This window comes from Eubalaena glacialis, chromosome 2, assembly GCF_028564815.1.
Source record: "Eubalaena glacialis isolate mEubGla1 chromosome 2, mEubGla1.1.hap2.+ XY, whole genome shotgun sequence".
NCBI classification, from domain to species: Eukaryota; Metazoa; Chordata; class Mammalia; order Artiodactyla; family Balaenidae; genus Eubalaena; species Eubalaena glacialis.
In genome coordinates, this window is record NC_083717.1 from 25,638,582 (window position 1) to 25,665,365 (window position 26,784).

A 26,784-nucleotide genomic window follows, 5' to 3' on the forward strand; every position below is an offset into this window, starting at 1 on the left:
GCAGTGGGGCTGTGGACAAAAAAAAAAATCAGACGCAGTGAGAGCCCTGCGGGTCACAAAGGCCATGCCCGATGGGGGTGCTCAGTGCTGCCTTATAACCACACACGTCCTCATCCAGCCCCGCACCCGCCTGAGGAAGTCCCCTCATCGCAGAGATGAAGATGCTGAAGCAAAATAACAGGCTCGAGTTGTGGCATAGTGGTCCTGGAAATTGGATTGAGTCTCTTCCCATTGGAACCCTGAAAGGGGTTACAAGGGGGTGGGAGGAAGGGCAGGGAAGTGAAAGGGACCAAGAACCTAAGATGAAATGCCTTCCTGTGATTCTACCCAGGGCCCCAACACCATCTGCAGGGCTTGTATAAGAACAGCTGCTGACTGGGACTTCCCTGGTGGTCCAGTGGTTAAGAATCCGCCTTCCAATGCAGGGGATGTGGGTTCGATCCCCGGTCGGGGAACTAATATCCCACATGCTGGAGGGCAACTAAGCCTGCGCGCTGTAGAGCCCGCGTGCCACACCTAGAGAGCCCACATGCCGCAACTACTGAGCCCTCGCGCTCTGGAGCTGGCACGCCACAACTAGAGAGAAGCCCACGTGCTGCAACTAAGACCAGACACAGCCAAATAAATCAATAAATAAATCAATAAAAAAGAACAGCTGCTGACTGAAGGGGCTGGGAGAAGGGATGGATGGCATTCTGAATACCGTGATGGTAGATACATATCAGTATGTGTTTGTCAAAATGCACAGGACCACACAACAGAGTGAGCCTTAGTGGAAACCATAGATTCTAGGTAATAATAACGCATCAATATTGGCTCATCGGTTGTAACAAATGCACCACAAATGCAAGATGCTAATAACAGGGGAGACATATGCCTGGACCTGGGGGTATCCAAGAACTCTCTGTACTACCTGCTCTTCTCTGTAAACCTAACACTGCTCTAAAAATAAAGGCTATTCATTTTTTTTTAAAGGTGACACAACATTGTTTTGCAAATGCAGACATTAGGCAATCAGAATCTGCATGTCCCGTTTTGTTTTTTTTCCTTGGCCACGCCGCGCGGCCTGGGGGATCTTAGTTCCCCAACCAGGGCTCGAACCCAGGGCCCTTGCAGTAGAAGCACAGAGCCCTAACCAATGGACCGCCAGGGAATTCCCTGCAAGTCCTGTTTGAAGGAAGGTGATGGGGCTGAGTGGTAGAAACTTGGTGTACTGACCCCAAGTGTGATTAAAGACTCTTCCTCCCCACCCCCCAAAAAGGACCAGAGATGCACTTCATCCGTGTATTTCAACCAGGTATTTTATTGTTCTGGCAACTGCAAAATATACAAATTTCCGACAGGCATCCCCTGTTTGAAAGCTGGCGCAGCTTCATCCCAGGTAATTAATTCAGACAAATGTATACAGAACACAGAGAAGTCAGAAATCACACGTAAAAGGCCCCCAAGCCAACCAACTAACAAGACCCAATCTATACAGCTTTCCATCTTCAGGATCCCTTATACATATTAAATAAATAAATAGCACATCTGCTATCAAAATAATAAAAAAATAAATTTCAAGTATTAGAAACGAAAACGTCATTGGCGTGGTTCAAACAGTCTTTCTTCCCCCCCGCCCCCAAACAAAGAGCTTCGCCCACGGTCTCAGGACAGAAGAAGGAGAGGGGTGAACCCCCCCCAAAACAAACACGCAAAGTTAAAAATACTGGTCCCAGATGTTTTTAGGGGGGTGAGGGAGTGAGAGTCGATGGTCGGCGTTGCAGAAGCCCTGAGACCGTGGCTCAGACACACCCTTGTCCACCACCTCCCTTCTCAGATGTCAGGTCCCTGGTCTCCAGTCTCCCAGCCTTCGCTCTCTCCCCATCTCCCCTCCCCGCCCGTATTGATGTTCTCTCTCCCCACTGAGGCTCCTGAAAACCAAGGTCCCGGGTTAGGCCAAGTGCATCCTTTGTGGATGCACTGATTTAGGGCAGTCAGAGGTAAGGGGGGACACACCTTCACAAAGCCTCCACTCAGATGAGCCATGAGAGTCAAAATTCAGGGTCAGCTCCAACAACCAGAGAAGGAGCCAAAAGGTGGACATAAGAGAGCCATTCTCAAGAGCAGAGCTGCAGGCCCGTCCGTCTAAAAACACAAACCTACACACACACACACACACACACACGTCTGACAAGACAGCGGGAAAGCGAGAAAGTAACCAGTCTTGCACGGCAATGTACAGAGAGACATCGTCTTGGGAAGATGGCCAGTTAAGGGAAGGGAGGATTTGAATGGTTTTGTGTGAAACCCACAAACCTGGTTGTAGGGTGTCTGAATCGTGTTCCCATTTCTCCCAACCAGAGGAACGTGCATTTTTCTAGAAGCTCCTCTCAAACAGAAACCCCAAAACAACTCCTCTCCCCACTCCCAGCTCCAGCTGTCTAGATGCCCCTGCCCCTACCCCCAGTGACTACTGCACAAGCTAAGAGGGGTAAGGATGTGGGACCCCAAAGCAGAAGGCAGGAAGGGAAGGTGACCTTTGGCACTGGCTTTCAGAGATCCTGAAAAGGGTCATTTGGACAAACTCTACTGCTGAGTCCAAATCCATCCTCCTGGGCCTCGACACCCCCCCTCCCCCAGTCCCCGGAGGCCTCAGAGGAAAACCCGCAGGCGAAAACTACAGGTGTTCAGAACCACGTGTCCACAAGCCCTGCCTTGAACCACGCCCCCAAAATGCCACAGGTGCCATGAAGGCAAACGAGGACTCCAGAATCGCCCAAGGCACCCAGCTCCACGCCGGGCACACAGCAGACGCTTGACACAAGCGTAGAGAACCGAGCTGAATCCTGCCAGGAGACAGCGGATAGCCAGGCTCTTGGAGGAAGTGGCCGTGAGCGAGGCCTGGCTTGGGTCACTGTCCCGACCAGGGAAACACAGGAGGTGATGAAGGCCCCAGAGGAGGAGGCCAGACCCTCGTTCCGCGGCCGTTTTATGGGGTGAGGGGTCCCTCCCCTCCCCACAGGCTGCCCAACTCCCACATCCTTTCAGAGCTCCAAACCCAAGGGCGCAAAATGCAAACATCTAAGTTCCTGAAGGTGTGACTTTCAGGTCACACTCTCTGCCATAAAAAAAGTGCACGAGCCAGCAGCCCCGGGAGAGCCGTGTCCCAGGTGCCTGGAATCCAGGCGGGAGCCTTCCCTGGGAGGCGAGGCCCCGGTGCTCTTTCAGCAACGTACTTCCTCCTGCCTCCGCAGCTAGACGGTCCCACACCATCTTCAGAGGCAGGACACATACCTGGGAGGGTGAGCGACACGCGGAGGGTCGCTGCCTGGCTGACCAGCAGGTCCAGATCCGGGCTCTCCCGGCCGACCCCAACCTAGCACGGGCCGAGGGCTCCCTGCAGGAGGCAACGTCCAGGCCGAGAGGCACCAAGAGCCTTCTGAAAGTCTTCAGTGTCCCTTAACCTTCAGCAGCTGAGATCCAGGCCCCCTTTAAGGTTAGGACTCGGGGCAGTGTCATCTCCCCAGCAGGGAAGGTCCAGAAACGAGATGAACAAGCCCACGGGGAGGCGCCGCCGTCCCGCCTCCACTGCACATCGTCCTTCCCGGGCCTCAAGGGGTCCGCGGGGCGCGTGGCCCGAAGGCCAGGGGAGCACAGGCAGGCGGGGGCCCGGTCCTCCTGGAGCAGCAGCCCCTCCTCCACGCCGCCCTCCGGGAGATGTCCTCGGGATCGCTGGCCTTGGGCAGACAGAAGGGCAGGAGCAAAGCTGCGGAAGCGAAAGGGCGGGGCGCCGGCGGGGCTGCGTCAGTGCGTCCTGGAGGCCTCCGCGCCGCTCGGGGAGCCTTTCATGTTCTGCTTTCGGGAGAAAAGACGGGGAAGCCGGTTACCGTTCCTGTTGACTAGGGTTCTAAAGCAAAGACGAAAGCCATGCAATTGAGACGTGCCCCCCTCTCCCCAACAAAGAACACGGCCCTGAAGAGCATCATCACCAAACAGTGGCCCAGGAACGTGGTGGAGGCTAAGCCCGGGGGTCCCACGGGAGAAGGGCCGGGAGGGGCCCGGACATCTGCCTGTAGGAGGCAGGGAGGCAGGGAGGCAGGCAGGGAGGCAGGGAGGCAGGGAGGCAGGGAGGCAGGGAGGGGAGGGGAGGGGAGGGCAGGCAGCTCCTGTGGGTCAGAGCTGTTCTGGGGAGCACTGGGTGCCAGCACCTAGGGCCCCCCCGGCCTGGCTCACGGCCCTTTAGAGCCCAAGGCTACCCTTGCCCCAACCCGGGAAACTCTTGCTGGCTTCGCTGTCAGGCAGAAGAAGGGGGGGGGGGGGGGGTTAAATCTGGAGAAGCATCAGGACTCTCCTCCCAGCAGGGTATATACCACAGCCCTAGGGACCTGGATTCCAGGAACACAGCTCGGATGCCGGAACTCAAGCAAGGGAGCCGGGCAGAGAAGGCATGTGTCAGTAAAGCTCTCACCCCGTTCTAATAAAAGCAGTCCTACCCAGAAGCCCCACCCCAAAGATGCTGGCCAGTACCAAAACCCCCTTAAAAAATATTTTTCAATCAGCTGGGAACAGATGATGGCTGCCACCACACAGCAGCGGTCTCTTGACATACCCTCCCTAACCCACCCTGCAGGAAAGGGAAGCAGAATCTTTAAAAGTGTCCTCTTGCATCCTGAGTGTCTCCACCAAGACTGTCTCAAAGGGGCGGCAGGGAGAGTGGAACCCAGGCAGACAGAAATGTAAGCATCACCAAGGCCCACTCCCCTCCCGCGTGAACCGGGGGGCTGAGGTGGAGAATCTCTACAGAGGACCATCGCAGGGCTGGCAGCACGGAAGCCAGTGCCTGATCTGAGCCTGCTCTCAGCCAGACTCAGGAGCCCAGGTGACCGACCCTCCAACCACGAGTGCATCAGACAGCCCCTGTGAGCGGGGTGTCTCCTGGGGAGGCCCCCAGCCTCGCAGCCAGAGAGGACCCAGTCAACCCGTGGGGTCAGAGATGGAGGTGCTGGCTCCCACCCACCCTGGGACATCTCATGCCCAAGGTTGGCGCACCCATGAATGATGGCAATGCAATGATGACACTGGAGACCACAGGCACAGGCCACGTCATTCACTCATGGTGCCCCTGGCTCTGGACACATGGGGGATCTCAAGACAATGGGGCTGCTCTTAAAAAACACACAAGTTCTGGGGCACAGGGTGTATGGGGCACAGGGTGTATGAGTCACAGACTTCACAATGGCCAGTCTGCACGCAGACTGAGACGCCCCAAGGGCTGAGATGCCATGACCCAGAGAGACGTGGAGGGGACAGGAGGGCATGCACGGAGCCATTTACCTTTCCAAGGTTAGTAAGGAGAAAACTTTGAGAAAATATGACAGACAGTTCGTCTTTCAAGCATAGTGGGGGGGAAGGAAGAAACATGTTGGGAAAGAAAAAAACAAAACAAAACATCTTTAGTAGGATTCTCTTCTTAGCGTGCATTTGAAATTTAAAAGTCAAGGATGCATCGTGAGGGCCGGATGGTCCGTTGGCCCCGAGCCCTAGTGCAGCCCCTGGAGAGTGGACTGCAGGGCGGGCGCTGAGTCCCACCTGGCTGTCGTGCCTGTTTTACCGGAGCACCAGCATCACCGCCATCCTCAGGCCACAACCCTAAGACCCCAGGGGCACCCCACTCCCCAGTCGCTAGGCGCTCCTGCTGCCCACGAGGAGAAATCCCCCTGGCCTGTGCAGGAGGGAACACAGACCACAGAGCCCTGGATGTAACCACCAAAGCACAGGGCATCACATCTCCCACGGGAACAGCTACTGTGCACCAGGCACTGACCACACGTCAGGTATCTTGCTAAGTGCTACATCCTTATTCTCATCATCAAAACACCTGGACGCTGGGACACCTGAGTGGATGCAGGTGTGATGGGTCCAGAGAACACATTTTTGCTGAACTGAAGGGATTTTGGCTACAGGCATTATTAGCCTTAAAGATGGACAAGTTCAACCTCAGAGGGTTGTGGGATGTGCCTGAATGGCCCCCTCCCAGCAAGAAGATTTCTCTCCTGGCAGCATCAGGCCATGGGTCAGAAGGAACAGGATACACACAGATGCAAAACCGTAATGTTCCAAACCCAAAGGCTAGTTTTCACACAAGGAGAACTCTTGATCCCAGGGCATCCTGGGTGCAACGCCTGGCATCAAGGGGGTAACGGACGTGGGACTGTTACCCTTAAAGACTGAACTTAACGGGCAGGCCCACCATTAAATAAACACATCTCAGCCACGGGAAGCAGCTGCAGGGGAGAGGCTGCAAGAACGAGAAAGGAAATTGAACAGCTCGGGGCCGCGCCCCACAGGCTGCAAATGTCAGGTGCCCCGGATAGGCAGGTGAACAGGACCCTGGCTGTTCTGGAAACCGGCAGAGAGAAAACAGCCAGCCTTTGGGACTGGGAGACCCACTCAAGGGCTGGTTCTGCTATGAACCAGCTGGGTGACAGTGGGCGAGAGACTCACCCTCATCTGGGCAACAGGGACGGGAACTGCCTTGCGAGCTCCTGGGGTTACTTTAAGGACCAAAGACTCAGGATGTGTACAAGCCGTAAAGTGATGAAATATATTTCTCAACAGATGGTACCACCGAGTCCAAGCATGATGCCCAACAGCACCTATTTTCCAAGAATAAGCCACGTTTCTGCGTGAATTAGTCCAGGTAGCCTAACCAGCGAAAGGGACGTGGGGTGGGTGTGACTCGTGGCATTGGGGATGATATTTCAGGGTGTCTCTTATTAAAACTCTGCAACATAAAGGCCTCAGTTCCTTCTGGGGCTGGGGGCCACCGGAGCAGAGGAAGCGCTGAATTATCCAGCAGCTGCTAACACTGAACTCTCTGCAGAGAAAAAGCTGCACCCCATCCTGAACGTGACCGTAAATGTCGAGCAGGTTGTGATACAGGACAACCCGATGCAGAATGATGGCTCCCAAACAGACCTCTCCAGAACCTGGGGGTCCCGGAGCCCCTGAAGGTGGGGGTCCTTGCCAGGACAGGAGGGAGAGGCTTGGGTCCTCCACTCTTTGTTTTGCAGGTTAGGCTCTGGGTAAACTTTCCTTTCAAAATGACAGGGCTCTCCCGGGAGAGGCCCAGAACTTAAAAGACAACATCAGTAGGCACAAACCCAGCTCCCGCCAAAATCTGACTCTAAGAGGGAAAAAGTAGATAGACATCCAGCCATCAAGCACTGCAAATACTAACAGTCGCCCCGGCCCCGCGGTGGCCGCGGCAGCAGGAATATGCACCAAAAACCCGCCAACTTCCTGTATCCTTTTCTGAAAATCCATGAATCCCTTATTCTTCCTCCCGTCCCATCTTCCTCCTTCAGATTTCACAGAAACTGGCATTATCCTCAACACTTTAACAGGTAGGAGGCCAAACTGGCAAGCAAGGAGAAAGAGATGCAAAAAGCAAAAGTATTCAGAGAAAAATACTTACAAACAGGCTTTCCCTAGCAAAGGCTGCAGAGAGAAAAGGTGGGAGAGAGAGTCAGTTGAGGGACAGGGTGAGGGCCAAGGTCATCGGGGACCAGACAGCCTCCACAGGGTCAGAGCCCTGGACCCTCCCGGCCTGGCCAGCCAGTGGCCCTGCACACCACCCAACCCCTGCCCAGCCGGTCCCCACGGCGTCTGTGACTACGGCCTCTAACCTTCCAACTATGACCCCACCGTTTACACCAACGCAGGATATCACTGACACACCACTTCAGTTCTCAGTTTTCATAAAAAACCCTCTGACGTTAGACCTGAAAGGAGCACTAATTAGACATCTCCCAGCCAGTCTACCTCCCTCATTTTAAAAAACAGGGAGACTGAAGGCTGGGGAGGTGATGGAACCTGACAATAAAACCCCAGAGCCGGCGCCAGGAGCAGACACCACAATGTCACACTCTCAGCACGATCACCCCATTGATCAGCCCTTGGCAGTAGCTGCTGCTCCCCCATGCCACAGATGCGAAAACTGAGGCCTGAAGAGGTACGATGGCCTGCTGGGGCTGCACAACACCGCCCCCCCCACAACACATTTTCAGACAACACACCGTTTAAATGAGTTTGGGGGAAAACGCAGGAAGAGTTTGTGGGCCTTCAGCACCCAGCTCATTAACAAATCCAATTCAAACCTGAGCCTGTGATTTCTGTGTCAGAGGCCAGGCGTGGCGGGTTGGAGGTGGGGGAGACCACTGGGTGGGACCCAAATTTGTGCCCACGGATTTCTACGTCTCACATCCTGGCCAGGATTCTCGGGTGTTGTTGAGGAAAAGAGTGGTTTTCTGAAAAAAAATCTTAATGCCCAGTAGCCAGTATCTTTTAGCATTTCACCATCACAGCGAATGAAATAACCTAAGACTGAAATCTAATTGGTTTTCTGCTTTGGGGTTTTTTACTGCGTTATAGGAAAAAGTGGCTAATTCCAGGTCCTCCGGCCCGGGTTCCAGCCCGGCCATGCTGGCTCCGTACACGCTCCCAGGGCCCCATCTGACAACAGCTTTTCTCTAACAGGGAACGATGGCAAGGGAGCAAGTCAGGAAGAATACTCAGCGTGGGGACAGAAAAGACGTCCCCAGGACACACAGAAGCCAACAGCCCAGAGCTGGATGGAGACTCCTGAACTGGGGGTTGCCTTCAACTTTTAGAAGAAACTATTCACCAATGTGAATGGATCGCAGACACTCGGCCATTTCTTTGCTCTGCCTGGTTCTGCCCGGGGAAGACCACCTCCCCCAGAACGGGCGTGTGCACGCACAGCCAAGGTCTCAAGGACGGATCCGGGGGTCCCACACTCAGAGCAGCGTCCGTGTCCTCTCCCCGCACACCCCCAAGTGGGCCTGGGTCTGAGGCCGCCGCCGCCCCGCCGGGCACACTCCTCCCCACCAGGCACGCTCTCCCCACCCTGCACGAGACTCGACTCGGGAAGGAGAAGGGGGTCAACGCACTTGTCCGGGCAGCTGCGTGGGCACCTCCGGGGGCAGGCAGGTGGGCAGGGCAGCGGAGGTAGAGGCCACATGCTCCTCAAAGCTGTTGATGCGAGGCTTTTTGGTGGGCTCGGGGCTGGCTAGTGGGGTGACACTATTGCGTCTCATGAGCGGGTTAGGTCCCTTCTTTGCATCCTAAGCGAGACAAAGACAAAAGAGAGAAGGCGACAGTTACGAGGAAGGGGAAGTAAATAAGCCAAAAAAAAAAAAATCCAAAACCAAACCAAACACGTTTCTCTGCTTCTGGATTTCACTGAGACCACAAGCCCGACCACGGTGAACGGCCCTGGACCGAGGGGCTGCTGGCTCGTCCCGTGTCTAGCGCTCGGCAAGAACAAGGGATGATCTCTCCTCCCGAACCCCCTGCCCGATCATTCCAAGACACCCACTCAGACAGACACGATGTTCGCAAAGCAGGCGAGGGAGGAAGAGCAGGACGGTTCTGCACAGACAGTGATGCAGTTACAGCAGGGAAGAGATCAGAAGGGCCTTGCTGCCAGCCTCCAAAAACACAGAGGCAGGGGTCCTGGGCGTGAGGCTCGGGCGACCACGGGGGGCGGCAGGAGGGGCGGGGGGGAGCAGGTGTGGTGCTGGACCCCCTCCCACTGACCTCAAGCCAGGATCTTCACAGCTCCTGCTCCCAGGGAGAACACCCAGCTTAGGACAGGAAACGCAAGCCTCCGCCAGCCAGGAGACCAAAGACGCAGGAAACCGCCAGCGAGGGCCACACACTAGCCTTCCGACCAAGTGACAACTCCGGTGGAGTGGGGACCTCTGAAGTCCCCCAGGGCCTGTCACTCTGTAGCTCGTGGCCCAGGAGCCCGAGTTGGGGTCTGTCTCCATCAAGCCCCTGCCCTGCTCTGAACAGTGAAGTGTTCAGGGGCCACCAGAGCCCAGTTCGGGCCCAACCCCAAGAACCCGGCTGCTGGCAGTCCGGCGGGGAGGCTGCTACTCCTGGAAGGAGGGCAAACGCGCATCCCGCCACCCCGGCTCAGGAGGCGCCGTCACAGCCAAGGGGAGCCGCCCGCCTTCGCTTCGCTCAACCAGCCAGGCAACTGCCATGGGAGCTGGGATTTTAATGCCAAAATCTTCTGGCCAAGCTCCTTGGGAACAGGGACAAGAACATCACACTCGGTGTAAAAGAAAGGGTCGGACTGATGCTGGCAGAGCGCTGGAGTTTGACAGTCGGTATAGAGTAAATTCAAACTTTCTTTCACAATGTACGCCTGGGCAGAACCCTGCACTGCCCTTGGGAGGCCCAGCCTGGCTGACCACCGAATTCCAGACCCCACCCTAGAGGGGGGTCAGGTGCGGCCAGGCATTGGGGTCTCCTGGAAAATCATTCCACCCGCCATTGCTCCCATGGCTAACTCCCAAATCACAGCTGTGTTTCCCAGTCCCATCCCTTCTTCACTCTTATCGTCTTCGTGGGAATTCGGGACCTGAGTGCATGCAGATGACTGAGAGGATCTGTGGGTCCCGTGACTCTGGAACCTGCAATCGTTTAGCTGCCCCGGAGGACAAGGTGACAGTAACTGGGCTACGGTTACGTTTAAAAGAGCAAGAATGTCTTCCTCCTCAACACTCACTGCTCGGGTCAAGTGGTGGGGGAAGAAGCATGGCAAGAAAGAAAAGGAAGACGATGCCGAGAAGCCACCAGACGGGCAGGGAGGAGCACGCGGATGCCGAGGAAACGGAGGGCCGACACGAGGGCCACTGTTCCAAATGAGACAGAATCCACCGACAGACACAGGCAGCCTTTAGAAGCAAGCCGCCGGGGCGGGGGGTGGCATCCCAAGTGCTGGCGCCCACTGGTGCCACCGCTTGGCAGCATCTTCCCAGGAGGACAGGGCGGGGGGGGGGGCGGGGGGCGGGGGGGCAGCGAGCTCGCACTCACCTCTGACCTCTCCCGATGCGTGCTCACGGACTCCACGTTCAGGTAGATGGATTCTACTCGGCAGCCTGGGCGAGGGCAGGGAAGAGGTCGGCTGCCGGTTAGAGGGGCCCCGCACTCACAGCCTCAATGCCACCCCACCAGGGAGACCGGTCTCGGAGGGGCTGCGTCACCACACTCACCATAAGCGACGGGCGTCAGCTTCAAGACGGCATGAAGGGGGCATTTCAGGTAGGGCATCTCCTCTGAGAAGGAGAGAAGGGCCCACGGTGAGACTGGAGACTTGACGGGGGACATTCCCAGGCCCCAGTGAGAGCTTCTGCCATGTGGGGACCACTTGCAGAGGCCTCGCTGGGCAGGGTGTCCCCCTGCCCTGCAACCCAGCCGGCCGGCCTGCTACTCGAGGCAGGCGGCCCTACAAAGAACAGAACCAAAGCAAACCCAAGCCCTCACACAATGAGCTGGAGTAAAAGAGTCAATTTCCCAAACAATTTAGGTGTCAGGATCCACATTTAAGTGTTAAGAGTAACGTCAGAGTTTTCTGGGCTGTTAACTCCTTAGAGGTGGGCTGCCTCTTCCCCACCCGACCCACAGCCCCTGAGACATGGGGACACAGGGCTTCCGGGAGGCTGGTTCTCGAAGCCATTAAGCCCACCCAGCATCAAACTGCTCCAGTGTCTTCCAGAGGCTGCAAGGAAGCACTAGGCGGGGGGAGGGGCAGGGGACGCAGCCTTTCCTCACCCCTGGCAGCAGGCTACCCCAGCTCTAAGGCCAGTTTCCTTTCCCTCTCTCCTTTGGGGGTGCTGTGACTGGCTCCCCACCCCCCTGACCTCCCAGGAGAGGATGCATCGGAGGACCAGGCACCTGCGCTCTTGTCCAGGAAGTAGGCCAGGAGGCAGCGCAGGACGGCCTGGTGGCAGATGACCAGCACATTCTCCTGCCGCTCCAGCTCCATGATCACCGGCTCCAGGCGCTGGACCAGGTCCTGGTAGGACTGCAAGGCAGAGGGACGGGGCACCGAGTTGGAGCAGAAACCCAGCATCTGTGGCCACACCTCTCCCACTTATAAACCAGAGACCACACGATGGATCCTCCATCAACCTCCTCCCCGCCACTGTCAGTGTGCTGCATCCCTCCCGGGCACTGGGGGACCCACCCCAACTGCCCTCTCCCTCTCGCTGCTCCTTCCTGGCCCTGACCCTCCACCGGGAAAGTGAGGGAACGGGGCCCTGACACACACTACCGCGCAGAACAGCCCTGAACACGTTACACAGAGTGAAAGACCGCAGGGTGTATGATTCCACTGACGTGAAACATCCAGAACAGGGAACTCCAGAGACAGAACGTAGACTCACAGTTGTCGGGGGCGGGGGAGGAGGAACTGGGACTGACCACTAAAAGGCTGTGGTTTGTTTACAGAGCGATGGAACGTTCTAGAATTAGTGGTGATAGCTATACAATATTGTGCAATATAAGAAAAACCACTGACCTGAACACTTTGGTTAAAATGGTGACTTTTATATGATGTGAATTTTATCTCAATAAAAGAAAATTGAAAAAGAAGAGGTAGGCCTGTACCTTTAAGACCACCGAGGTTCCCTCCACCCCCGGTCCCCTCTCTCACTAAGCAGGTCCCAGGGAACAAGGGCCTGGAAGGGACCAGGGACAGCGTCCTGGGCTCCAGGGAACTGACACGCTGAGCGGAAGAAAGGACCACAGACGGGAAGCACCCCTGCTGGGTGTCACCAGACCGAGCCTGCGGAGACCCCAGAGCACCGCCTATAGCTGGACTCTCCATTCAGTGCTGCAGGCAGGTGCTCGCTCAGCCCGAGGGGGCTACATGGCCTAAGGGTCCCTCCACCAGCATCGATGGAGTCAGTACAAGTGACTTGCTGACTTGTCTGCCATGTCGCCCACAGTCAAGGGGGCCCTCGTGTCCAGTGAATCACCATCCAGGACTGTTTTTCTTTCCTGAATTGTCATGTACGTCATTAGAGAAACACATCTGTCCCTGCTGCTTGTGGGAAACACAACTGTGCTTCTCTTGGAGCTGTTTACAAGGTTCAATCGAGTCGGGAAGACTCGATTCAAAGGCAGATGGGCCAGGACGAGCATCGGGACAGGGTAGCGGGGTGGACGCAGGGGCCCTTCCTCCCCGGAGTCACCAGTAACGGGTCCCTCCAGGTCCCTAGCAGCCCCCCTCCCCAGCCTCGCCAGACACAGTAGCCTCAGAAGGACCAGCTCAGCTCCTTGCCCACAGCACCCCGGCCACCTGCCCATCACTTGCCCAGCGCACACAGGCCCGAGCGGCACGCACCTCCCCGGTGGGGTAGCGGTAGTAGTACTTGTCCTGCTCGCGCAGTGCGTACTCCTCGGGGTAGGTGTTTTTGATCTCCTCGTAGGTCATCTCCTCACAGACGCCCTGGCGAGAACACCCAGAGGTCACCCGAGGGAATACCCGCCACGGCCGCCCCGACCTGGCCAGCGCAGCCCCTGCAGGTGGGAAGCTCTCAGGCCCCGGACTCACGGCGTCAATCTCGTTGAGCGCCTTCCACTGCTCGTAGGGGAGCTGCAGGGCCTCCGCCGTCTGGATGGTGCTCTTCAGCTGGCTGGTCCACACCTTGAGGTCCTTGAGGTTCTGCTCCTCCACAAACTTGCTCAGGGCATTGGCGAACTGGGGGCGGGGGAGCGGTGGTGGGACGGCGGCCGGGATGAGGGGCTCACGCTGGACCACCAGCTCTGCCCCTCCCTCCCAGAGAAACAGTGCAGGGCCGGTCCCCGTGCACATCGGGGTCGGCCACACCGTCCTCACTGCTGGTGAGGGCGGCCTGGGAGCAGCCACTGCACACGTACCCCCTCCCCTCGGGCGCACACACACACACACACACACACCCCTCCCCACAAGCTCAAGAGACCCTCCGCCCTCCCCAGACACATATACGTACACACACAGACACACGTGCATATACATACCCAGAGGAACACACACAGATATACATGCACATGTACACATGTACACACAAGGACACACGGACACAGGGACACACACACACAGAGACGTGCACAGGAACGCACAGCCCCACCCCTCGGTTTCCTGCCCCATCCCCGCACTCCTCCTACCTTCCTGCCCCTGCTGGACAGGCCCGAGTCCCCTCCGATCTTGCCCTGGAGGTTGTGCTCGCTCTCCCCGTGCCGGCACAGGTAGATGGTGCGGGGCTGCACGTGGATGTTCATCAGGTAGTACACGATGCGGCTCTGGATGTGGTCCTGGACCCTGTTCACCAGGAACCGCCGGCCCACGTCGATCACCTTGATCAGCGACAGGTCCCTGCACAGGAGGGCGACCAGCGGATCAGAATACTGGACAGCACAGCCGGGGCAAAGCCCCGCCCCCGCCCCAGCCCCACTGCCGAGACTCAGCCCCAACTGGTCCGCAGTGTCAGCTCCTGGGGACACAGACGGAACCTCTCTTCTCTGAGAGTCAGGGGGTCTGAGTCTGTAATTCCCGCAGAGGAGTGAGTGCTGGAGAGGCTGGCTGGCCTCCCAGAGCACGGGGAAAGAAAAGCAAGAGGATGGAAAAGAAAGCAAGGGAAATATCAAAGGACAGGAGCAAGATGGGGCTCAAATATTCACTTTCCACACTTGTACACAATGTCTAAAGCACCGAATATGTCATCAAGAGTTTTTTTTAAGATACTTAAAAAGAGAGTTTATAAAAGTATCCAGGAGCAAATGCTTCGTGGGAACATCAAGAATAATATTCAAAGCCCTAAAGTAGGTGGCTCAGATGGTCACCTCTTAGGAATTACCTGTCACATTTATCGGGGTCGAGGGGCTGGTAGCTGGCTTCATAGCAATTAATTCTCTTCATGAAATCGTCCATAGCTTCTGCTGAGTTGCAGTCTTTGTAATCCGGGCTGGAGATTTTCACTTCCTGTTAACACCACAAAGAGGCAGCTGATGAATCACGCTGGAAGGCTTTCTGCTTAGAATGAAGCAGGATTTGGGGCTCGCAAACGGGGAAAAGCACAGACGGGCTCAGAGTGATGATGACCCTACCCAGCGTTTTAAGAGAAAAAAAAGAGATACGGCTGGGCGCTGAGTCATAACCCCATGCTTCCACGGGGAGAGCACCCAGGGTAGACAGAGCCTCTCAGCCTGGAAGGGCGAACACAGGAAATCCACGCGGATTCTAATGAACCCCTCTGAAAGGGCCCCGATTCAGGATCAATCCAGTAGCCAGGTCACCACCAGACAACCCAGCCTTCAATTCAGCTGAGCTCCCCATAAGCACCTACAGCGTTCACCCCACCAAGCGGAGGTTGTCCGTAAGCAAAAGTGCACCGGGAGGTGCTGGCGATGCCCTGGTCCCACGTGCCAGGCAGGATTCTTCCTCCACTGCCCAGAGGTGGGGGCAGCACACACTTGTCACCGGTCCCCAGTGGATGCTTCTCCACCTGGACTGCGTGTCCAGTCCTGCCCAAGGCTTGCTCTGATGGGACGGAGACGGAGGAGAAATGCCCCTCGGGCCTGCCATCCCCTGTAACTGAACATTAGGCCTAAGCAACCTGGCAGATTTCAGGGAAACCCAGGATTTATTAATGCAGGTGCTCTTTTCGTCCTCAACAATGACCACAACCATAAAAGAGAGGCAGGCACGCTGCAAAATCCGAGTTCAGCGGGGAGTTTCATGGGTGCACCGTTACAGTCAGGGAAGATGAAAAAGTTCTCGAGGTGGATGGTGGGGATGGTTTCCCAACAACGTGAATGTGCTGAGTGTCACGGAGCTGAACACTTAAAAATGGTCAAAATGGTACCTTTTATATTATGTATATTTTAGCACAATTTAAAAAAAAAATCTCAGTTCACAAACCCCTGTCTCCAGCACAGCCTTTGCATAAAAAGCACAACAGAAAGCCCTAAAAACTGCAAAGTTGCTTTGAGGCTTCATCAGAGAAAGAGATCTCTGAACACGAAGGGTCGGAGCAAACAGATCCACGGATTCACAGAGGATGAGACAGTTTCTGGCCAAAGCGAGTGTAGACGGCTCACTGGGGAAAAACGATTCTGCAGCTGCACTCTGCTTCCCTACCAAGTGGAAATGGTAGAACCAAACCAAAGAAATACAGCAAAACCCTTTGTTTAGAACATGGCAACTTCTGTTTCCTCATACCCTGAGCCTCTTCCTTTGGGGCCACTGAAACCAATCTGGACTGATTTTCTACCATTTCAATAGCTCTTCCTGAAATATGAACTCATTTCTGAGAAATGCGTGTAAATATTCCCACTGCCTTGGAAAAAAGGCACAACACCAAAAGCTAACTAACTCCCAGCATCCCTTTAAAGGATGCACACTTGTATGTGGCCAAACTCTAGCGTTCCCTGTAGAAGTGTCGGACCAGCTTTTCTTTACAGGTAACGTCTTACTCTGATGTATTTAAGCTGGAGAAGAAATTATCTACAATATAAGAAAGGGAACTGCGGTGAAGTCTTCATAGTAACCGTTTCTGTTTATGATCTATTGCTATCAAATAAAATTTAAGAATTAATCAAATTAAACTGCCAATTACCCTCAATTTACCCGGGCAACTTCCCCTTGGTACAGGGAGAGGAGCAGGAAGATAGTTTAACCACCCACATTCTTCCCAAATTTGGGAATTCTGCCTTCTGTCTGCTGAGTCCCATGTGCTTTTGTCAATACACAACCATTCTTACCTACCAGGGGCCTTTACAGCAAAAGAGACCAGCCTGCTACCTCCTTTCCCGTCTGGAGGGGTGAGCTGCTCTTTGCCCTAAGCAGCCCCATCACCCCCCAACTGCCAAGCTCCTGCCACCAACAGAAACTGTTCTAGGTCCCCCAGTTCCTCTCTTATGTCCCACAAAGACAGCTTTCTGCCAACCGTCTGAAAGGACCTTGATAAAGCCAGTCCAAGTCATAGAATGTGCTTTTAAGTTAAATACCGCTCTGTACTTCTGACCCCCCCCCCCCCGATCCCTCCTCAGACAAAATCAACAACCAGCGGGGGGAGAGCCAGCTCGTTCTCAGGGTGGCTTCTCTGGGCTGACCCAGTCCCTCACTTTTCTCAGATTAGCACACTACAAAGGGTCTTACCATGATGTTGGAGGCCACAACTGTAGGATCATCACACACAGACTCAATGAAAAACACCTGGGACGAAGCAAGACAGAAACGCTAAGAAACAACAAATGTCGTAACACAAAGGGCCAACTTTGGTATCACTGTGATGTCACTACCATGATGGAGCAGAAAGGACCCCACTCATAAATCCCCAAATACAGAAAAAGGAACCAGCCACTCAGTCCTGAGTCCTCTGCACCCGCCCCCAATAGAGGGATGCTCCCCCTCCCCCTCCCTAGTCGCTGTAACCCCTAAGAGCCCCCACCAGTCAGGCCCAATCTGTAGGCAGCAAAACCCAGGCAGCGGGAGGGGAAGGCCCGAGCATGGAGCACAGGTGCTCCAGACACAGGAACCAGCCGATCCCTCCGGGGCTTCCCTTGCTCCTGAGCGCTCCGAGGCGAGACAAGAAATCAGGCTCACCTTGAAATCATTTTCTTTGGCAAAATGAAGGATCATGTGTCTCCTCTCTCGAGTAGTATTGGTGGCATCGAAAACCTGGCAGGGAGAAAGAAGGGCAGTGAAGAGAGCCCAGTTTGAGTTGAACAGTGTTTACCAAACCACCAGAGGTCAGGCCTGGCACTTCCTGGGGCTCCAGGAGAGACCTCACCCTCCCAGGTCCCCCACTGCCTCCTGCACTCAAGGATGGAAGGGGAGGGGTGGGAATAGAACTTAAAGCAAAGGAACAACAGCCATACGCAGGGGAGGGAGCCCAAGGAAGGGACACTGGCTCCCTCGGCTGCAGCCGCCCCAGGTCCAGCTGCCTGTGCCCCCGAGTCCGCCCGACGATCACCTTCCTCCCGAGTCCCTGTGCTGCCCTTGCCCCCTGCTTCCCTCACAGCTCAGGCCAGACACCCGTCCCCACCGGAGGTGTCCCCACACAGCTCTGTCTACATTCCCCTCCCCCGCAAGGCACCATCACGCTGGGATCGGAGACAGGGCTTATACTCCAGGCTTACCGCAATTTGGCCCCCTTCCTTCGTCAGGTAACTTTTGACATCTCTCAAGGCAGCCAGCGCACACTGCCTGCAACACACAGAAAGAGCATGGGCGCGTCAGAGCCGGGCCATCGCAGGGGGACGTGCAGGCACCCCCAATTCACCCCAATTCACCCCAACGAGCAGGGTGACCTGTGATTCTACTGCTAAACTGCTCAGGCAGGCGGGACCGTCAGGCCCGAGGCCCCCGATGGGAGGCCCGAGGCCCCCGATGGGAGCCCCGCACACATGGCTGCAGCACTTGGGACTCGGCCTTGTGCCGGCTGCACACTGAAATTCCCCTGGGAGCTTTCAAAACACGGATGCCCAGGTCCTGCCCACAAATGCCCACTGTACCCATCTGGGCAGGGCTGTGCCCAGCTCCCAAGTGATTCTAAAGTGCAACTGTCACACTTTGGTTCCCTGGTCACTTTGAGCTGAAAAGAAAATCCTTTTCCAACGTAAACAGATGATTTTCCAGGAAAATGATTTAGTTCACTCCTAATGAGATGTTGTTGTCGGTCAGCGGGATCAGTGAGGCTCAGAGGCCGAGGGGCTCATGCTGATACACAAGGAGGGGGACCAGCTGCCTCTCTCTCACCCAACCTGGCGCTACAGAGCGCCCGTCCCCCTCTGCCCACCGCAGCCCGGGCCTCACTTGCGGACTTTCATGGCTTCCTCATTGTCAGGGCGGAAGAAGTTGTAGGAGCTGTACTGCTTCACGGCCTCCCGGCGGTACTCGCCCACGTTGAACACTGGATGGAAAAGAAAGGCCCCTTAGCTGACCACGTTGACCACTAGAAGGGCCTCTCATGGTCAGGATCGCTCTTTCCAGAAAAGAAAAGCAAGCCAGCACACGACTTGAATAAGATCCCAATAAGACCCGGGAACCAGACAGTGGGCTCCGTGTCCTGTGCCAGCATCGCTTGGCCTGGAAGGCTGCCCAGCTCCCCCAGACCCAGCACCCTGCTTCTCCGGGGTCGCCTCCCATGGCCCAGTCTGCAGGCCAGCCTCTCCAGGCAGGGGCTGGAGCCTGAGCCTGAGAGCAGGTGGCAGCCACAGGCCTAGTGAAAATCGGGGTCATGATGTCCGCCAACACACTGGGGGTGGGGGGAGTAAGGGCTCATACACATGGCTGGGGCCACAGCAGCCATTCTGCAGATCAGCAGCCCGCACCCAGGGTGGGCAGTGGGTGCTGAGCCAGCGCTTAGTGTAGGAAGCACTGCGCTGGGCACAGGGCGGGGTGGGCAGCAAATGTGAAAAATTAGTCCCCGTTCTCAACACCCCCCGTGCAGGTGGGAAGACCAGGCGAAGATTCGCAAAAATATAATCAAGAGTACAGAGCACTTTATGACGGTCAGTGGAGGAGTGTCACAACTAAGGGCTTGGGGAACTTAAAGGAAAAGATCCGCACAGACTGCGGTGGTCAGAGAAGGCTTCTTGGAGGAGGTGAGGGCTGAGCTGGGCAGGATGCAGGGCAGTGGGAACCAGAGAGCAGCCAGTGAAAAGAGACCCTCCCCCTCCCATACACAGCAGGGTGTGCATACAGGGTGGTGGGTGGCACAGCCGGAAAGGAAAGTGTGTCCCTCAACTACAGGGACAGCACCCCCCAGATGGCCCTGCAAAGAGAGTCCCAGCAGCTGGAGAGGGAAAGGCCATTCTTTTTTTGGGGGGGCGGTCATGGCAAGCGGGAGGGTGCCTTCAGCCTGACAGCCCTGGCCTGGGGGCACAGGCTCACCTTTCGTGGGGACGCCAATCCAGTTGAGGTAGCGGGTCAGCTTCTTGGAGATGTACGTTTTCCCCCGGGCGGGGAGGCCCACCATGACAATCACCGTTGGGGAGTTGGTGAGCTTCGGCCCACAGGCTGGGGAGAGCAACACAGAAAGGGCCATGAATAAAGCAGCCAGCGGGGCCCACAACAGGCTTTAAAGAATTCCACGGGGGACTTCCCTGGCAGTCCAGCAGTTAAGACTCCGTGCTCCCAATGCAGGCGGCATGGGTTCGATCCCTGGTCAGGGAGCTAAGATCCTGCAAGCCTCACGGTGTGGCAAAAAAGAAAAGAAAAGAAAGAATTCCACGGACACACGGCTTTCATTCCCACCTCGAAGCCCCTACATTTTACAGTCCAGCGGGACTGGGCCCCTGGTGGCCAGAACCCTTGGTCACACAGCTCTCTCTTGCTCTGAGGTCCACACGGCAGGGACCCCAAATTCCCAGCCTGACACCTGAGGGCCCAAAACCCAGCCAGGAACCAATTACTAACCCCAGAGCAGAAAGCACCCCTGGGGGTGTAAGGCTCACTAATGATGATGAGGTTATCAGTAGGAGAGGTTGTTTCAGATGCAATATAACATGTAAATCGAGGCGGCAAGTAGGAGCCCTGGGGGGCGGGGCCCCAGCGGTGGCCAAATTACAGACAGAAGCCTATTGTCAATTTCCGCACCGCCATGCACGAAGTCTGCATGGCCTTCCTAAAATAAGTAATTTTTAAAAGGCAATTTTCACAAGTAAGAGTTTATCAAATGGAAGTAGGTCAGGGACCCGGAAGGCTGACTCCCACAAATTTTTCTGTCCCTGAGACTCTCCTGCCCTTTCCTCCTCCTCCCCTTCCAAGTTCAGGCTGACACCAGGTCACATGGGCCCCGGCAGGGCCCCCGGAAACCCAGAGGGTCTTGCTTGTGAATCCCCTCCTGACTTCGCTGCTGAACCACTGTCCCATGTTCCTCAGAATCTCAACAAAACAGCAGGGAGAGAGGTTTTCACTGGGTTTGAAGAAAGCAGTCCAAAGAACCCTGTTCTGGACATTTCAGGTGCAGTGTTTCCTTGGCTGGTGTCTTGCCCCTGAGATTCTCCGGCATCCTGGTGACGAGAGTGCTCTCGAGCCTGGGGCTGCCCATGGGAGCCAGAGACCAGCCGCCTGCCCGCTCCCTGACCAGCAGAGGGGAGGCAGGGAGGGCCGCCAGGCCACTGACAGCACAGGCTTGAGGAGACGCCTCCTCTTAAGCTGGACACCCCAACACAGCCCCATGATGCTGGGCCTGGGGGCCAAACTGAGGTCACGTGTTCAAACACCGGCCATGCTGTTCCAGGGTCTGCCCCTGGACCTGCAGGCTGGGGCCACAGAGGCAGCAAGCACCGCACACAGGGGCTGTGTCTCCTGTCATGTTTCTAGACCACCGGTGACCTTCTCCACGCAGAGCAAGGAGGAGGAGGAAAAAGGCCATCGGGAGGCCAGGAGACACTAGGGAGCCACAGAAACCCTTGGCTGGGATTCCCCAGCAGCCATCGGCCGGGAACAAACAGGTTCCTAGAAAAGAGAGGCCATTTCCCTGCCCTGCGTGAGCACACGAGTGGGGCAAAGAAGTACCAGTCGGCCATGTGTCACTCTGGCAACTGCAGGTGACACATGAGAAAGTGAAAGTGTCCTCGCTTGTGCCTGGAAACAATACTCATTTTGCTCACCCTTCCCCCAAGCCACCGGTTTTCCCCTGGTCTTATCTGATGTCCCCACGTGCCACTGCTCTCAAGAGCATCCAGACACACACAGAGACAGACGTGCGCGCGCGCACACACACACACACACACTCTCAGCTGTGCACATACATGGAATACTTTTGTTGGACTCATGCCAAGGAAACAGAGACAGAGGCTGACCGATTTATCAAATCGGGGATTACTTCTATATCCACTAATCGTATGCGCAAATCTCCTCTGGCAGTAGACACTTTGGGAGGAAAAAAAAAAAACCATAAAGACATGGCAGAGTACATATCCGAAGCCAAAAATTCAAGCTGGATCTCAAACCCAAACAAACCATCCCTCCTTTGTCTGGCGAAGCAGAAATGATTCCTCTCTTCCTTTGGCTTCTTGCATGAGATTCAGAGAGCTGCCAGAGGGATGGCCAAAGGTGCCTGCAGCTGCCCCTCCGCGCAAGGGTCCCCAAGAGAGAAGGGAAACCACAAAACCTTGTGGCTAAACCTTCGGGTTTTACTCTTCTTCATTCCTGCCCCCTCTTTTTTTAAACTCACAACACAGCTCAAGTGCTTTCATGGTCCTATAATCACCTGCCTCTGCTTCAGTTCCCCTCTGACTCTCAGTTTCTTTTTCTCTGCAGAACTTTTTAACCCTCCCACCTCTCATACCTTCCTCCCTGGAGCTCTGCCTTTTCATCTTCCTCCCCAACAGCACAGGGGTTTTCACAAGATTTTCCAAAAAGTACTTGTGTGTAAGGGGATACACAGAGGTTAGAGGGGTAAAGAAGCAATCGTCTGAAGCCCCTGGACAGAGGCTGCATTCGCAGGTTCCAATTCTAGCCCTGCTCCCTGACTGAGCTGCTAACCTCTCTGATCGATGTAACCCACTACCTCAAGCAGGCAGGACAGCTGTCCTGGCCCACGGTACGGACACCACAACGCAGGCTCAGAAAATAAAAGAAACCAATGGAAGACACTTTGCCGCTGCTCCCATACCTCCTGCAAGCTTTCTTCTACTCAGAGGCGCTCCAAAATGTTAACCTCAAAAAGATGCCACATCACTTGTGCTCTTTCCCTACGAGTAGGTAAGTCATGTTTCAGTGCCGAGTTTCAGGGGAACTAATGGAAGACCGACGGCCAAGCTGCAGCTGTAGACAGGGCCAGTGCTCAGGATGGCCCCATGGAACTTCCACGGCCACGTGTCTACAGTAACCATGGCAACCTGCTCCCCTGCTGCTGCCAGGCAAGGGCAAACCACATGCTGCACAGGAAGCCCTGCTGTGACCCTGCGGTCATGCCACTGCCCAAGAGGGGCTCTCTGGGGAATGGGTCCATGTGATTGGCCCTGGACAGTGCTCCGCTGGACACAAACCCTCTCCTGAGATCACACCAGCCCACAGAGTCTGCTTGGTCCGTGTTAAGAATACACATCTAGGGACTTCCTTGGCGGCCCAGTTGTTGAGACTTCGCCTTCTGATGCAGGGCGTGTGGGTTTGATCCCTGGTCAGGCAGCTAAGATCCCACATGCCTCACGGCCAAAAAACCAAAACATAAATCAGAAGCAATATTGCAACAAATTCAATAAAGACTTTAAAAATGGTCCACATCAAAAAAAAAAAATCTTTAAAAAAACAAAACAAAACATCTAAGTGAGCTTGCCCCAGGCAGGTGGGCTGAGGCTCTGCGGGGTAGGGAGACCCCAGCTCAGCAAAATCTCTTTTCAAAGCTCTTCTGGACTATGTGGTGGATGCCAAACTCATTCATTGCTTTGCACGCACATTTTAACTCGCGCCTAACCTTTGTGCAGCAAACAGCCCTCCCAACCCGACACGCTCTCTGGCAGAGAGCGAGGGATGGGCATTTTAGTGAATCAGTTGACAACACAACAGCATGGTGGCTGAGAGGGTCTAGAGCCAAGCAGAGTTCAAAGCCGGGCCCTGGCACTTCCTCGGGCCATGGACAAGTTACTTGATCTCTCAGGGTCTCGGTTTTCCCTTTCTGTGAAATGCAGGGATGCTTCATAAAGGTTCTCGGGAGAATTAATCACAAGATAATATGTGTAAGATACTTGCTACGTTGGCCTCCATCAGCCATTAAGGCTTCATCATCCCAGACACGAGGGAACCAGGACCCACAAGTGAAGGAGGTCCCCCTGCACAGGCAGTGAGGGACAGACCTGGGGCTCACCTCGGTCTTTCTCACCCGAAATCCTTCAATCCCTCCTTCCTCAATCAGCGGTTCTCAACCAGTGGCTGAACCTAAGAAGCTTTTTAAAACCAGGATGCCCGGGCCCCACCTGCAGCAATTCTAACTTGGTGTGGGGTACCAGCATGAATTTTTTTCCCAAAGTCTCCCCCAAATGATTTTAATGTGAAGTCAGGGCCAAGAATCACCTCTATAAATTATAGTGGCCACCCAAGGATAAGGTCAGGATTTCTCTGGAAGGTTTCCTTCCCTTCCTTCCCTCTTTAAGTTGGAAAACCATCAGTGGAGCTAAGCCCCTGCTGAGATGAAACCTTCTCTCAGCAGACAGTACACAACCTACTTTACAGAGATGAGGAAACTAGATTCTGAGCGGGGAAACGGTAAGTAGGTCCAGACCTGTACACAGAACTCTCAGCTTTCTGTGATGACAAACAGAAAGGATCGCCAGCTCTTGCCAGTCGAGAATTTACTTCCTTGTCCATTTAGCTGATTCACCAAGTCAGTAAGTCTCCCTGAGTTACGGTCTGCACTTGAAGGAAGCTGCAGGTTTTGTAAGAAGCATTTACCACCATGAAGGTGTAGCAACGGGGCCCCTAACCGATGTGTTTCAGAGGTGGAAATACCACCAAAAGAATCAGTCTGGGGCTCTGTACTGTGCTTGTTTGACTGTTCTTTATACATCAGCAGTAGTGTTTCCCCTGCCCTCTTGTAGTTTTCACATCTCAGAGGAGGCTGCTGTAGACCCCCAACTAGGACAGCACTTAGAAAGATGGGAACAGGTTCAGAAGGGAGAAAATCCACCCAATGTTCCGAATGCCATGAAAGAAGGGGGGAGGGGCAGGGAATCTGGAAAGACGCCAAGAAGGGATACCCTCTCTTCGCTATTGGACGAGAGACAAATGTGACTATATAAACAGAGACAGACACTGCTACTTAAAATAATGGCATGCAAGCAGTAAATATCCAGGGTACAGATATTTTCATAAGAAAAAAACATAACCCCACAGCCACATGCAGGGATTCCAGGAGTGGGCGGGGACAGGAGACTTAATCCATCAGCTTTAGCAAGCCCCCCCCACCTCAAGCCGTGAATTGTTCCGACAGGGATTTTCAGGCAAATCTCTCATCTGCGTGTGAGACGTGCAGACTGATAGATTCTAATGGATGGGTCCCTGAAGCCTGGAGGAAAAGCATGGCTGCATACTTGTGTCTCTCACAATCACGCGGCTGAGCGGATGCCAGCCAATCTCAGCACCCCGGCACCGGCTGGACCTCCCAGTCCTCACCCCACCGTGAACCCCAGGGAACGACTAAATGTGTGTGTGCATTTGTATGCGCATACATACAGGCGTTTAGAGAACCAACCCATATTTGTATGACCCATTACAGTTTACCGAGCACTCCATAAATATCTTTTATTCAAAAGTCAAAAAGGCTGGGGCTGTTTCTGCATCTCGCCATCTCCCTCAGGATTTCAGGCGGGGCATTCCTCACTACCAATAGGTTTTACAGAAATACAACCGGACCGTGGTCAGCCTGTTCAACAGCGAGCTATGTAAGAGCATACCTGAAAGGCCGGCGGAACAAGACATCTGCAAGGCCCCCAGCCCTCGGCTACCTCATAAAGAAGCCTAGCTGTCTTTCAGGCTCCTGTAGCCCGCTGGACCTGAGGGATCAAGCTGGTGCAGGAGCCCCCCCGCGCCCAGTGTGGGGAGCACCTGGCCAAGTCCTCATCAACAGGACGACCTAGGAGCACCCCAGGGCCAGCTCTCCCAACCTCCTGGGGCAGGTCCGGGGTTGGTGGGGGGCGGGGGGGTGTGATTCACACCCGGGCAAAGCCTGGGGAGAGGAGCTGTCACCGTGGCCTTGGTGACCATCCCCTGAAAAACGTGGCAGCAGAGAAGGTCAGCAGGCCACCTAGTGCTCAGACTCTGTGGATGCCTAAAAGCCACCTGGAGGGTTTGCACCTGGTAGCCCACGTTTACTTCTCGGGCAACCTGACCTGACCTGGAGCAAAACACCACTGTCTCAGCCTGGCCACCTGATAGGCTCCTGGGCGGGTTCCCTGGAGGAGTGGTGTCGCCTTCAAACCACCCTTTTAAGAAGTGGCTCTCTCCCTGGCTGGGGATGGAGCCCAAGGTAAACCTTCCCAAAGCATTTATGGGCCACGACGGACAGGGCGAGGAGGTGAACTGCCAGCAAACTCCGAGCTCAGTGAGTGTCTGTGTGCGCGCGCGCACGTGGGAAACATTGCCAACTGTGCAGTCACCCATCCGCAGACCCCCCCCCCAAAACCTGCACAAAGGCTTGGTTCCAGACAGCTCTCTTGTAGGCCCCAGCACAGGAGCTAGAGGTGGGAGCGGGGAAAGGAAGAGAGGAGGGAGGAAGACAGCAGTAAAGACAGAGAAGACAGAGGTAAAGAACAGAACTAGAGAGAGGAGATTAGAAATTCATAGAAAGGAAGAGAGAAAAACAGGAGATATATAAAGAGAGAGAAACATATAGAAAGATGGAGTGAGAGGGGGTGGAAATATAGAGGTTGAGATATAAATATATAGGAGGGAAAGGCGAGATGGAAAGAGGTAAAAAGGAGGGAGGGAAGGAGGGAGAGAGAGAGGAGGGGAGGTAGCGACGGACAGAGAAAGGGGGCTGAGACCCGAGGAGGCGCGGTGGGCGTCCGGGAGCGGGGCCCGGGCCGGGGGACACGCCGACGTCCCCTCGCACGCCTCCCCAAAGCGGAGACTTTCTGCCGCGCTCCGCGCCTCCCGTCCCGTGCGCTCGCCGTTTCCGGGTCCCTCTGCGCTCCCGGCGCGAGCGGAGTGGAGCTCCGCGGAGACCCCGGGCCGGGCCACAGCGCCCCTGACGCCGGCCAGGGTAGGCGCAGCGCCCGGGCCGTCCCCGCCTCGCGCTGAGGCCGGCGGGGAGGAGCTGGGGGCGCCTGGGCCGGGCCTCGGGGACAGCGTGGAGGGCGGCGCCCGGCCCGCCCGAGCGCGCCGGAGCAGGGGAGCCGGCACAAAAGCGCCCGGCCGGCGCCCGCCACACAATGGCCTCGCTGTCCACACGGCGCGCCCTCCCCGGCAGCCCGGCCCCGCGCACGTCTGCACTC

The 26,784-nt window shown here is 55.6% G+C and overlaps 1 protein-coding gene across 4 annotated transcripts in view; it reads right to left on the minus strand.

The window, feature by feature from the left end:
* Window positions 1–1,283: 1,283 nt before the first annotated feature.
* Window positions 1,284–26,784, minus strand: part of PFKFB3 (6-phosphofructo-2-kinase/fructose-2,6-biphosphatase 3) — an 83,571-nt gene continuing 58,070 nt past the window's right edge. For 2 of the 4 annotated variants that reach the window (XM_061179594.1, XM_061179602.1), the window contains exons 2-15: window positions 19,739–19,864; window positions 18,659–18,755; window positions 17,983–18,049; window positions 17,447–17,521; window positions 17,000–17,056; window positions 14,697–14,821; window positions 14,008–14,215; window positions 13,415–13,561; window positions 13,205–13,309; window positions 11,752–11,881; window positions 11,070–11,132; window positions 10,891–10,955; window positions 8,955–9,128; window positions 1,284–3,837 (exon numbers count right to left, since the gene is read on the minus strand). In XM_061179594.1, the coding sequence (XP_061035577.1) occupies window positions 3,787–3,837; window positions 8,955–9,128; window positions 10,891–10,955; window positions 11,070–11,132; window positions 11,752–11,881; window positions 13,205–13,309; window positions 13,415–13,561; window positions 14,008–14,215; window positions 14,697–14,821; window positions 17,000–17,056; window positions 17,447–17,521; window positions 17,983–18,049; window positions 18,659–18,755; window positions 19,739–19,864 (1,490 nt within the window). In that variant the 3' untranslated portion in view covers window positions 1,284–3,786. The remainder of the gene's footprint in view (window positions 3,838–8,954; window positions 9,129–10,890; window positions 10,956–11,069; window positions 11,133–11,751; window positions 11,882–13,204; window positions 13,310–13,414; window positions 13,562–14,007; window positions 14,216–14,696; window positions 14,822–16,999; window positions 17,057–17,446; window positions 17,522–17,982; window positions 18,050–18,658; window positions 18,756–19,738; window positions 19,865–26,784) is intronic. The other 2 variants (XM_061179577.1, XM_061179585.1) reach the window with 2 other exon arrangements.